Source organism: Halichoerus grypus, chromosome 3 (genome assembly GCF_964656455.1).
Source record: "Halichoerus grypus chromosome 3, mHalGry1.hap1.1, whole genome shotgun sequence".
Taxonomy (NCBI): Eukaryota; Metazoa; Chordata; class Mammalia; order Carnivora; family Phocidae; genus Halichoerus; species Halichoerus grypus.
Genome location: NC_135714.1, coordinates 76,759,961 through 76,773,875, shown reverse-complemented (window position 1 = coordinate 76,773,875; position 13,915 = coordinate 76,759,961). Strand labels below are relative to the sequence as shown.

At 34.1% G+C, this 13,915-nt stretch overlaps 1 protein-coding gene across 4 annotated transcripts in view; it reads right to left on the bottom strand.

The window, feature by feature from the left end:
- The window catches only part of SMARCAD1 (SNF2 related chromatin remodeling ATPase with DExD box 1), a 74,821-nt gene that overhangs the window by 13,666 nt on the left and 47,240 nt on the right, over positions 1-13,915 (bottom strand). For all 4 annotated transcript variants that reach the window (XM_078068972.1, XM_036091799.2, XM_078068971.1 and 1 more), the window contains exons 10-14: positions 9,522-9,721; positions 3,916-4,006; positions 1,191-1,290; positions 449-508; positions 274-349 (exon numbers count right to left, since the gene is read on the bottom strand). In XM_078068972.1, coding sequence (XP_077925098.1) covers positions 274-349; positions 449-508; positions 1,191-1,290; positions 3,916-4,006; positions 9,522-9,721 — 527 coding nt within the window. The remainder of the gene's footprint in view (positions 1-273; positions 350-448; positions 509-1,190; positions 1,291-3,915; positions 4,007-9,521; positions 9,722-13,915) is intronic.

Sequence of the window (13,915 nt, the reverse complement as noted above, 5' to 3'; positions counted from 1 at the left end):
TGGTGGGATATCTTCAATTTTACTTGAAGTTTAACAGAAAGAGTCCTATAAAACTATGCTTTCGATCAAGTGGACAAAACCTTTTTATAGCCACTATCAGTCACCTGTTGTACTAGTGAAAAACTGAAAAATGCCTGAATACTCAACATAAGTCATTCCATTACTTTTGTTCAGGAAGCCTGAACTTTCCTTCAGGAAACATATTTTAAATATTTTTTTAAATATAGGGGTTACACAGTATCTCCCCCCAATATTTTTTTTCTCCATACTTACGTGGTCACAATTACATTATATTCTTCATATTTACTATGGATGTTATATCGAATCTGTTTACGTTCTTCTTGAGAGCCTACAATTTAAAAACAACACACACATATTGATTATATTTAATGTACTTTATGTTAGGATTTTAAAGAAATTTCCACTTAAGGCAAAATGACATTCTTACCATAGTAACAGAGCACCTTTAAAGTGGGGCACCATAAATTAACTTCTCTTAACCAGTTATCTAGGAAACAGGAGAGGTTATTACTTGCATCTGCTAAATAGGTTAGGTGTATGCAGTGAAATGAGTTCTTTACAGAATTTTTTCTTTTGCAAAATAATACAAGATTTTTTAAAAAATCACAGACCCTTCACAATTTTACTCCTGATGTTTAAAGTAATTTTGAGGAGGCATAAAACAAAAGGCAAAGGAGCAACCATTATATTTATAGGATGATTATATTCCAATTTAAAGAGTTTTTTTGGATTATGTTGATACATACATTCACTTACTCTAGTCTACATCCAATTGATTATGTAATTTCAGTGGGATGAACTGTTTACTTTTTGATTCAATAAATGTTAATTAAAATTTAAAAGCACTTGTTTCTCTTAAATTACTCATTAAAGCTATTTTTTTCATTAAAACAAAAAGAATTACAAAAACAAATGATCTTATCGATGGTCCTTGAGGCATAATAATTTAAAAGCTGAATAACTGACTTTTATTTGAGTTGTTTTCTTTTAAAAGACGTCTAGTACAATCAAACACACGTACATACACACACACAAAGGGGGGAAAAAGTGTAAGGAGACCAGAGAATTATATTCACCTCCACAAACTAAGAAATCACACATAAGCAGTTTTTCTTTTCCCTGTATAAAACACTATACAGTCAAGTATGGTGGTTCACAGTATTACAAACCTATAGTTGACGCTGGAACAACGATCAAATGAGGACCTTTATTACCCTCCTGATAAAGGTATGCCAGGAATGCAATGGCTTGAATAGTTTTTCCTAGGCCCTAAAATTAAATGTTCAAAAGACAATATATGAAATTTTAAAACAAACAAAAAATACTGGAAAACACAAAAGGAAAAATAGTATTTCTGGTTTTATTTTTGATTCCCCAAAATGCAACCCTATGAGAATTCTACCATGTTCTTAGTTCCCAGTGACAGATAAAACAGATCATAATCTCCAAATGATACTACAACTTAGCTTAATGAGCAGGATGTATCCTAACCTCTAGTTAAAATGGGACACACATGAATATGGAAGAGCTCTGCAATGCATATAAAGGAAATAATGTTGGTAACTGTTTTATATAAAACAAGTTTCTTATTTAATACATACTGGATAGATTAAGAACAATGTTCCAATGACTAACTGGATTTTAACATATGCCTACCTTGTCACCCACCAATTTCACTTCTAAGAGTATATTCAAGAGATATGAGAACTTATGTCCACAAAGAGACTTGAGTAAGGATGTTGACAGTAGTTTTATCATGATAGCCAAACACTGGAAATGACTTAAATGTCCTTCAACAGGAGAATGGATAAACAAGTTGTAGCATATTTATACTAGGGACTACCGCATGCCAATAAAACACCAAACTACTGATATATATAAGAACATGGATGAAACTCAGTATCATGCACCAAACAAACCAGAAACAAACGGTATATACTATATGGCTCTATTTATATAAAGTTCAAAATGTGAAAAAAATAATCTATGGTTCTAGGTGTCCAAATAGTGGTGGTGGTAATGATTAAAAAGGAGCATGAGGGAACTTTCTGGGATGATGGAAATGTTGATCTGGGGAGGGGTGGTCACACAGGGGCACATATATGTAAAAAATCACCAAGCTGGACATTTGTGCATTTTATTACAAGTAAATTATACATCAATGAAGGGTTTTTTTCTGTTTTTTGTTTGTTTGTTTTTAAAGGCTACTGGGGAGGAGCTAAACATTACCAACTGTTAACTGAACTGCCCTCACTGCCCCATTCATGTTTTGAAGCTCTATACTGCAATGTGACTGTATTTGGAGACAGGGCCTTTAAGAAGGTAATTAAGGTTAAATGAGATCACAAGGATGGAGTCAATCCCCATCTTAAGAGAAAGAAATGCCAGGGATGTGTGCGCACAGAGAAAAAGACATGTGAGGACATGGTGAGAAGGTGGCCACCACCTGCAAATGAAGGAGACAGGCCTCGGGAGAAACCAAACCGGCCAACACCTTGGTCTTAGACTCAGCCTCCACAACTGTGACAAATAAATTTCTGTTGTTTAAGCCACCCAGTCTTTGGTCTTTTATTATGGGAGTCCTAGCAGACCAAGCAAGACACTAACTTATAAATACAGTGCTTTACAGGTCACAAAAAGTTTTACATCTTATACCTCATTTGGTAAGGATTAGCCTATGAGAGGCAAAGCTGGGGCCCCAAACCCAGATCTGATCCTCAAGTCCAGCTTTCCACAACTGTAATATTCTGTATCTAATTCCATAACTATTTTGAAATCCTGCATATATTATTTAGTTTTCTATCAGATAAACAGCACTTGTTATGATGACAGTATGATATATGTGTGGGAGTAGTCTTTTTTTTTTTTTTTTTTTTTACTTAAAGATTTTTATTTATTTGACAGAAAGAGACACAACGAGAGAGGGAACACAAGCAGGGGGAGTGGGAGAGGGAGAAGCAGGCTTCCCGCTGAGCAAGGAGCCCGATGCAGGGCTCTATCCCAGGACCCCGGGATCATGACCTGAGCTGAAGGCATATGCTTAATTGACTGCGCCACCTAGCGCCCTTGTGTGGGAGTAGTCGTGAAGTACAAAAGATTACTAGAAGCTAACTACAGAATAAAGATCACTATGTTAATTTTTATTTTAATAATGTAATACACAATGTAATATGTGTATTTAATAAACATTTTCTCCACTAAACATGACTAATTTTTAATAAACTTTTTAAAAGAGGAAGGACATTAGGTTAGAGTAAAGGTCAAGTTTCTATGTGACAATACCTAAACTAGGCTATAATGAACTTCCTAAGCTTAGTTTCAAGCAAATGTGATTTGGGAAAAAACAGAAACTCAGAGACATCTAACAAAAGTAAAATGGCTGAAATGATGCTGCTGATAAATGTGTGGATTTATTTATAAATTTGATGATAAATGTGCAGATTTATTTATAGGTTATCTATAAATTTTAAAGGTAGCTATAGAAAAGCACATATAACAAAATCTTTTAGTATTTTATACATGTGTATGTGTATGTGCACATACACACACACCTGCAGAAGAAAATAATCTGAAAAGATACACATCAAAACAATACTTATTTCAAAGTGGTAGGAATATGAGTGATCTTGATCTTTTTTGTATTTTTATATAGTCTAATTTTTAAAACACATGTATTTATTAATTTGATAATTAGGAAGTAAGCCCATTTTAATTTTGGGGGGCAATGAGGAGGCTAGAGCTAAGAGAAGCAATAGAAAATTAGAAGGGGTGATTGGTGTATTAAAATACTAAAGTGAGAGCAGTAAACTACAGGGGTCAATGGAAATTTTTATTTTTTAAATGATAGCAAGAATGCCTTTTAATGACAAATCCTAAAAATAGAGTAGTACTTACCATTTCATCTGCCAAAATGCCATTAAGTCCATGTTTATGTACCAATGCCAGCCAATTCAAACCAACTTTCTGATATGGCTTGAGGGACAAACTGGTAAAGAGAGTTACCAAATATTATGGATTTGTACTTCTATTAGTTTTCTCTACTAGTTTTCTGACATGACGGTTAAGTTTATAGTGTACACAAAAACTGAAATAACTATGTCTAGTCTTACCTTTTACCTTATGTTATATAAGCTATTTACACTTAGTTAAGAAAATTAGCCCAAAACACAATACATTTTTTTCAATTTTCCCAAATTTTATTTTGTATTGATTTATTTTTTCTGGCTGTAAGAATTATAAAAAACCATTTCCATATTCAGTCATAATGTAATGCCACCAAATTAATTCCATAAATGATCAGAATATTAATTATGATAACATATTACTAACCTAATATTTATACTAGAAAATGGTATTGTATGGATTTGAATTTTACCACATTAACGAACTTCAAGTATTAGGACAACAACACAGGCTTAATTTGCCTTTGCTGGGATGACTCAATAAATGTCAATCACCTCTAATATCAGTGGAATGTGTAATTCTGGAAGGTGTATATTTGTGTTTGAACTATGTATGAATGGAAATTTGCTAGTCATCAGTTAGCACCAGTGAGTAGAAAGTAGCAAGCCAGTGTCAAAATCTCATTTAATTTGTAAACACATAATTTGGAAATAACTTGTTTGGAAGGTAATATGGAAGGTTACAATGGATGAATACAGTTATTTTTTTCCCCCAGAAGTTCAAGTGGTTAAAAACTAATAGTAGTTATTAATAAACATAATTATATACAGACACACAAATATCATTTTCAAGTACCACCTCATTTAATCCTTTAACATCCTATAAAGATAGCCTTTTATCATCATTTTAAACAGATGAAAAGCCTGAGGCTAAGTAATTTGCCTGAGGCTGCATAGTTACAAAGTGTTTTATGGAAGGCTAAGATTTTAACTAAGGAAGTCTATCTCATTCAGAAGTTTATTCTCATACTCACTAGGTAAGCATATAGGCCATATTAAGATGGAAAGCTAGGATAAGGCCATGCGCCTCTCGTTCTCCAGCTTTTATCCTGTCCCCTTAATTTCCTATTACACACATCCTATCTACACACAAGGAAGGGGTCTGGACTTAACTATAATAAAATAAAGGGCCAAATTCTAAAATCAATATACTTTAATTGGAACATGGGTAAAAGAGCTGGGGTAGAAAGAGTTCCATCTTAAATCAGAATCTATGCTTCAACTGTGAGGTATGCAATCTACACATTTCTCATTAAAAAAAAATTTAAAGTACTGGTAGGAAAAAAATCAGCAGTATTGCTGAAGTCTTTGTAGTGATTTTTAAAAATGTCCTTTACTTCTTGGCCAATATAATTTCTACTGCCACTACGAAAGTAATAATAAATAAAAACATATTATCATAGATATTTTAATTTCCAAATCCAAATGAATTCTTTCTACTACAATAATGGTGAAAGTAAATGCTAATATTGGAATATTTACTCTATTCCAGACACAATGCTATGGGCTTGATATGCATTATTTCTTCATTTAATCTACATTATCAAGCAAGTAAAATTATTATCCCCATTTTACAGATGAGACCATCTCTGGGACTCAGAGAGGTAAGTAACTTGTCCAAGGTCATATTGCTATCCAAGTCCATGTCTGCAGTGGCAGAGACAGTATCCAATCCAGGTCTGATCCAGAGCTCATCCCTTAAACAGAAAACACGAAAAAGTTCTTTCTCTCTGACCCACCCACTCTATGGTCAGAACTGAGTGAGTATTTTTGAGTCCTTCCCGAGGCCTTAGTCATCCCAGACATATAAGTTCCCATTTCATGAAAATGATGAAACTTGATAAGGTAGGCATAGCACACCATTTATTAATGCATCAAAGGGCCAGTATGCTATTCCAATGTCAATCTATCACAAGTGGCCAAGAAATATTGAGGAACTAGTATTACTGTTAAAATATTCTTCACTACGCATAAAACTTTAAAAAGTGAGGAAGGAATTTTGAGAAGCATCTACTATACAGAATTTTTCGATCAAATAAAACTGTTTCATCCATAATCACAAAGCAGCTCTGGTAGCTGTTTTTGATCAGGACATTAAATAGCTTTGTTATATTGTAATATTTAAAAAAAAAAATACAAGTATTTGTCTGTGTGTGTGCTTGTTTATGTGTATATACATACACATATTTGCGTGTGGATGCGCTCTCTACTGGATTTACCTAAGCTACAAATAACTTTCTGTTGCTTAGTATCCCAACAGTGCTGTCCATCAACAGATCCTTTCTTCAGAATGCAAAAGATCAATGAAAATGCAATTTTGACAAAGACGTTTGAAATCCAATTCACTTGTTATGACAAACTTTTAAAACAGGGAAGATGTATTCTTTCTCTAGCAGGATCTAATATTTAGATGTTGTACAACTGTACCTTCCGTTTATTCAATTTATTTTGACATTCTATAGTTTTCTAAGAATTTTCATGACTGCGTATGAACCCCAACACCAGTTTACAGATCAGAATGTAATCTGTCCAGCGTTACCCAAATGGCAAGAACTAAGGCCCAGGCCTTCTGAATTAGTTAAGTGCTCTCTTCTCATTAGCAGACTATAAATATCTTTAAACTGAAGGGTTTTTTTTACCTCCTATTAAGAAAAAAAAATGATTTTATGATTTTAATTTTTTTGAGATCATGAGAGAAAACAAAGCAGCACATTATTCTGAAGTTACTTGTTTTGTTAGGAGAAAAAAAAATCATTCCAGACAGTTACAATTTCTTTTCAGAGTGAAAATTAAATTAGTTTAAATCTCCTGCCAGAGAAACTAGTATCAAAATTATTTTGAAAAGGTGAGAAAAGCCTGAAATGGAAACAAGAGGAGCCCATACAATGTGCTAACTTTGAGTTTAAAATGCAGAAACAGTCTAGGGAGACTTGTTGCAAGTAGTTCATATGAAACAAGTTTAGGGATACTAGCTGACCAAAAGTTTATGTCCCTTAAGTGTAACATAGTTGCTGAAAATACTACTACAACATTAGTTTGTACTAATAGTAGTATCCAAACTACTAAAATATTTCCATCATGGTATTCTGAGTTAGTCAAATCACATCTGCAGTATTGATCTGCATTCACATCACTGTCAAATGGCTTCATAGCAACTGTTTAGAACAGGACAGAAAACCATCTCGTCAAGTTGAGGGACAAACAAAATCAGAAAAACCTCGGGTAGATTTAGCCCAGAAAAGACAGGACACATACAATTAAATATATTTTATATTGAACATCTGAGAAATCTTTTCAGTTAAAACAATTTAAACCCAATACATTTTAGATAAAAAGCTAAATTTTGAGAGATGGCTACATTAACGGTAGGAATAAAAAGGGAGAAGTACCTGATTTTTTTTTTTTTTCCTTTTCCCTCACACTGTATTATATTTTAACTTTAGGCACCTTTAGTTTTGGCATTTTAAAATAAAAATTATGAATGTAATGGTTTTGAGATATATGCGAGACATTTTATTTTCCTCTGCAAAGATTTTATTTTTATTAAGATGTTGGTATGTCTGTATGTCCTTAATCTCTAAAAGGCATTTTTTTCTGTTATAATTCATATAAATTTGTAGTAAGAAAATAAACAGTTAACATAATTTTGCTAAAAAGAATTGGTTCTGTTAAGAAAAGCAGGACAGCTGAGTCATCAGGATAATTCAACATTTTCCTCCATGCTAGTAAATCCTTTCCCAAGGCAAGGCAACTACTTTGCATGTCTCTATGCTAAGCAGCAATGATGCCTGGCCAGTATACCAAGTAAAACTGCTTGTGTAACTTTTACCTTGGCTAAAAATAAAAACCAAGACAACAAATTTCACCCCCTAAAAGTGCATTTAAATAAACTCTAAAGAAACTACCACACAGGTGTTTAGAAGATATATTTTGGGCTAGCGCACTTTTTAAAAAGAGCTATTTTTCTCATCTATTATATATTTCATCAAAAAATTCCTCAGCCTAATGGAAAGGATACTTTATTACCTGATCATACTATTTACAAGTAACAGGACTTTGTAGATGTGGGTTTAAGAGAGAAATTTTTTAAGTGATGCAATAAAGCACTTGATTTTTTAAAATCCAAATTATGATAAAGTAGACTCAACTGGGTAAGTCTTGTAGAGTGAAGAACTCCCCATATCCAATGCTGTAGAACAAGAAGGAGCAGCTCCAACTACACTTTTAGGAGATGAATTTGCTGACATGGCCATAGTTCTTTCTATGCAACAGAGAAAAGAGCTTCTTTGTGGGAACTGCATCACGTTTCCCTACACCATCCCATAGCACCCTAGAAGGGCACAGAAAAGATTGTAGCTTACTATTAAAGGCCAGTAACCATACCTTGACTTTTAATTAACCAATGATCAGCAAATATGCTTTGATCATGAACTAGAAAAATGCTAAAAGAAGTAAATAAAATCACCAACTAAGGTAATTAATTTTAATGAGGCCCTAGTGCTAATCTTATTAAATACCTATCAGAAATATTCTGAACAGATGTAACTTATTTTTAATGTTGCATAACACTACATACCTTGGATATACCATAATCCATTCTAACTATTCATACCACAATTCATTCTAACTATTCTGATTTTAGGAAATTGGACTGTTTTCATGTTTTTTGTCACTATAAATATTACCACAGTAAACAATTTTATACATTTCTTAAGAAGGAAGTATTCTAATAGTTCTGAGTCCCCAAACCACTTAAAAATAAACTTTTAAAGGAAGTTCAAACCAATCTCCCCATCCCAATATCCCAACACCATGCAAAATGGGGGTGTTCACAATTATAAAATGCCATTTTAATATGCACTGGTTGTATGAATTTTTTATTGAAAATAATTTAGTGTCTATTTTTTGTAAGAATTCTGACAAGGCATTTTACTGACAGTAGCAGTTTTGGGAAATACACTTTTTATAATCTTTCCTTATATAATCTATTTAATAAGTGTCCTTTTCATTTCTGATGTGTTTCTACTCCAAAAAGAGATTTAAAAATATGGGCTTTTTAAAGCATTTAAAACATTAAATCACAGATACAGGATATTTTAATCATTTCATTTTATTTATGACTAAAAAGAAACTGAGCTAAGAGAAATTTTTTTCATTGGTGCAATTAAGCAGCTGACTTTTTGAAGCACCATACTGTGTAAAGGGGTAGCTAAAATTACTTTTCAGTTTTTGTGATTATATATGAAATTATCTGTTATCAGACAAGGAAAATACAGGTTACGTAAGATCATAACATTTACTCCCTCTAATTTATAATGATATAATGGAGTAAATACCCTTGGCAGGGTGGGGGGGTATTGATAAAAAACAATTCCTGTATCACTTACGTATCATTACAGGAAACCCTGGGCTTCCCTTCTAACATTAGTTTTCATAAAACATCCACATTTAAGTTCCCTAGGCACAATACAGAAGTAAGTTCAGAATTTTTATACGACTGAAATAAAGTAAGAAGTAGGTAAGTACAACAAATATTACCTCTGGTTTAGAATGGAGGGTTGTTCTATGTTCCATCCACCTCCATTTCCAGTGAGCATGGTAACTTGCTTTGTCAATTTATTTGAAATGTCTTCACATTTGTTCATAAGCCTTATAACTACATCCCTTTCTTGGATCAGTGTTTTACAATGCCATATCAAATCTTCTGATAAGCCATTAGTTTTGGACATCTTTGTGAACTATGGCATAAGAAGAAAAATAATTTAATACTTCAGATCTAGTAAATAAAAATCCAGTATCAATTTCTTTCTTTTTAAGGGAATAAATTTTGTTAATTTAATTAAATTTTTACTAATGACCTTAAATCAAGTGCTAAGAGATAAGAAAACCTGTTTTTTCATGTTTACATTTGAATTTCCATGTTTCTCTTTGTATATTTCTCCCCAAAATGCACAATCTCAATCTCAAGCTAGTTACTTTGCCCCTAGTAGCTGCTCTCTTATAGGAGAAACTCTCAAGTAATCGTTAATGTCTTCTACGAAGTTTTGTTTTCAAAATCTCAGATTCATCTTTATCACCAAAGGAGTGGCACCAAATATAATAATTGTATACCTGAAATCTTGCCTCCATTTTCGTCACTTCCCATGATTGTGACATATTATCGTATGATTAATCTTCCTAAACATACTTTTCCCTATTATCAAATCACCACCCCTTGAGCTTTCAAACCCTCAATTATTATTTGCCACTTAAATTTTTGCTCCTAAACTGAGACCATTATTTGGAAAGACACTGCATGAATCAAAAATTAACTACAACCAATTAAATAACTTGATAAAAGTTTTTTAAAAAGTCAATTTCAATACACTTGTATAAATGGCTTTTTTGTGAAAGCTCAAAGAATTTTTTTTCAAAAATGTATGTGTACTTATTTTTCTTTTTTTTTTTTTTAAAGATTTTATTTATCTATTTGAGAGAGAATGAGATAGAGAGAGAGCATGAGAGGGGGGAGGGTCAGAGGGAGAAGCAGACTCCCCGCCGAGCAGGGAGCCCGATGCGGGACTCGATCCCGGAACTCCAGGATCATGACCTGAGCCAAAGGCAGTCACTTAACCAACTGAGCCACCCAGGCGTCCCAGTGTACTTATTTTTCTAAAGGAGACACTGAGGGGCACCTGGGTGGCTCAGCTGGTTGAGCGTCCGACTCTTGGTTTCGGCTTGGGGCATGATCATGGGGTCCTGGGATCGAGCCCCGTGGTCAGTTCCACACTCAGTGGCGGGGCTGCTTGATTCTCTCTCTCCCTCTGCCTCTTGTCCCTCCCCCCATTCTTGCGCGTTCTCTAAAATAAATAATCTTAAAAAAGAAAGACACTGAATACTTGATCATGTAAAAGCTATAAAAGAATTAGAATTTTTCCATACAGACAGCTGAAAAAAAATATCCTGAAGAACCTTATAAAAAAAAAAACTTTTAGTGAGGAGGAACAGAAAGGCCCACAGCTGTCTAAAAACTAAAAACCTCGTTGGGCAAAAAGAGAGATCCCACAATCCAGAAATGAATAAAAGAAACTAGAGTAAATGGATGCCTGGGTGGCTCAGATGGTTAAGCATCTGCCTTCAGCTCAGGTCATGATTCCAGGGTCTTGGGATCGAGCCCCACATCGGGCTCCTGGCTCAGCAGGGAGCCTGCTTCTCCTTCTCCCTCTGCCGCTCTCCCTGCTCATGCTCTATTTCTGTGTCTCAAATGAATAAAATCTTTTTTTTTAAAAAAAGAAAGAAACTAGAGTAAAATCACCTGTTAAGATAAAACTACATGATTTTGATTCATGTCATCTTATTTAGCATATTCTTTCAAGTTACAACAAGAATCACATTAACAACTCTAATCTTTGTGATCACAGTGTATCTAAATTCACAGAGAAGCTCAAATAATACAAATTCAACACTTACGGGCTATACAAAGATAACTTCATCAAAAATGCATTTATAATAATATACTTTTTCATATCTAACTTAGAAAAAGTTGGAAAGAAATAAAATTTCCACTCTATTCCAAAGCCATGTTGTTATTATACTGCAGGATTAAAAAACAAAACAAAAACTTCTTAGCACTTCACAAAATGGCACTGTGAAATACAAAGTTACTTGCACACGACTTTACATCTTCACAAGGGCAACATTAACAATCACAATGTGACTTCCCACTTTGTGCTTTCCAGGGAAAAGATTTATACATAAACACCAGGATATATAAGAAATCAGTGCCTTGAAGATTTTCAGGAGGTTCTGTTAGAACTTTTTTTTTTAAGATCTTGAGAGAAAGAGAGAACACGAGCGAGGGGGACGAGCAGAGGGAGAAGGAGAAGCAGACTCACCACTGAATAGGGAGTCTGATGCCGGGCTGATACCAGGGCTCCATCCTCGGACCCTGGAATCATGACCCGAGCCAAAGGCAGACGCTTAACCCACTGAGCCACCCAGGTGCCCCTCTATTAGAACTTCTAATTAAAATACTTTCAGGGGCTCCCGGGTGGCTCAGTTGGTTAAGTGGCCTGCTCTTGATTTTGGTTCAGGTCATGGTCTCAGGGTCCCTGGACCAAGTCCTGGGATCAAGGCCCCAGGCGGGCCCAAGCATCAGGGCTCTGCGCTCAGTGGAGAGTCTGCCTAAGGATTCTCTTTCCCTTTCCCTCTGCCTCTCCCTGCCACTTGTGCTCTCTCTCTCAATAAATAAGTAAATCTTTTTAAAAAATAAATAAATTTTTAAATGGAACCCTAATACAGACCAGAAACCCAATCTCATGCCTGTTGTGGATAAATGTGTATGTTTCTGATGTGTACGTGTGTGAGTGAACAAGTAAGAATAACCAGGAAATAAAGAACAAATACTGTGTACCATGTATGTGCTAGAAACTACTAGACGTCTCTTTTATTTACTAACTCATTAAATCTTCACAATAACTGAAGATAAATTCACCAATTCTGCATGAATAAACCAAGGTTCAATTTCCAAGGTCATAAAGTAGGGTAAGATTCCAAAGTCCATACTGTTTTTTCACTACAATTAGTACCTCCCTAAGTTAAAAAAAAAAAAAAAAAAACCTTAAAAGTTTAAAAAAACAAAATTTTTTTTTCTGTAAACAACTACCATTTACTATATTTTAATTTTTTAGCAGATAGTACCCTGGCTGGTGAAGACATCTGATGTGTAGACACAGTCCCTGTCCTCATGTGGTTTATAGTTGTTGGGAAAGACATGCAATGAATAATTTTAAGTGTAATGACTTGTGTTACAAGGGAAAGAACAAAATTTCACGGGCACCTCCCAAAGAGACTAATATAATCTAAGATCTAGAAAGTTCTTTCAGAGTAATAAGGCCAGAAGTAAGAAAGAACTATTTTGACCCAAAGAAGATCAATTCAATTATGTCAGAATCTAGAAAAGAGATAAACAGTACAAAAAAGAAACAACTAGACATAACTCTCCTGATGAAAGAACACATCAACAACCATGTAACAGTAGTGGTGGGAGCATTTAACCTTCTAATTGTAATTTTACAGAAAATACTGATCCAGAGGAAAGTGTTAAACTATACTAGGGAGGTATAAGCAGAAAAATCTAGACAGGGAAGCTGCAGAACAAATGATCCAGTTCCTTCACTAAAGATATCAGAGGAAGAGAGAGAGAGACAGATGGGACTGGGGAACCTATAGGTTAAAATAGAATTAAAAGACTGATAACAATTTCAGTATGTGGACCTTATTTAATGGATTCTAACTCAAACTTACTTAGAAAATAAAATTTATGGCATTTATGAGAAACAATCCGAACACTGAATGGATATGTTCTAATATTAAGGAATTAGTGATGATTTTTATTAGGTGTGACAATGTAGTTTTGTTTAGGGAAAAAATCTTTTTTGATATCTATTTAAATTTTTATGGATAAAATGAACTCCGAGATTTGCTTCAAAATAATACGAGAAGGAAGGAAGTGGATGAGGGTAAAGATGAAACAAAGTCAGACATCAGCTAGGAACTGAAGCCGCTGATGAAGACATGGGGGTTCACTACACTATTCTAATTTTTATGTTTGAAATTCTTGTAGGGGAAATAAAGAAGAGTACAAAAGGTAACTCTTATTTCAGGATACTGCATCAGTTTGAGTTGGTTACTAAGATTTTTAAATGAATTTGACATTTTGGTTATTTCTGAAGTCAAAATTTATCTCCCTGGGGCTTCCTATTGTCCCTACCCTTCCTCCCATATAAGCCAACCGACATTAGAGATGATCCAAATTATTGTTGCTAGTTTAGAATTTAAATCTATCTAGCAGTAATACACTATCCATGAATGTAAAACACCAGATTTTCAAGGAAAAAGTTTCACTAAAAGACGAAGTTGTTAGGATTAGGTTCAGTTATGAGTAACAGTAA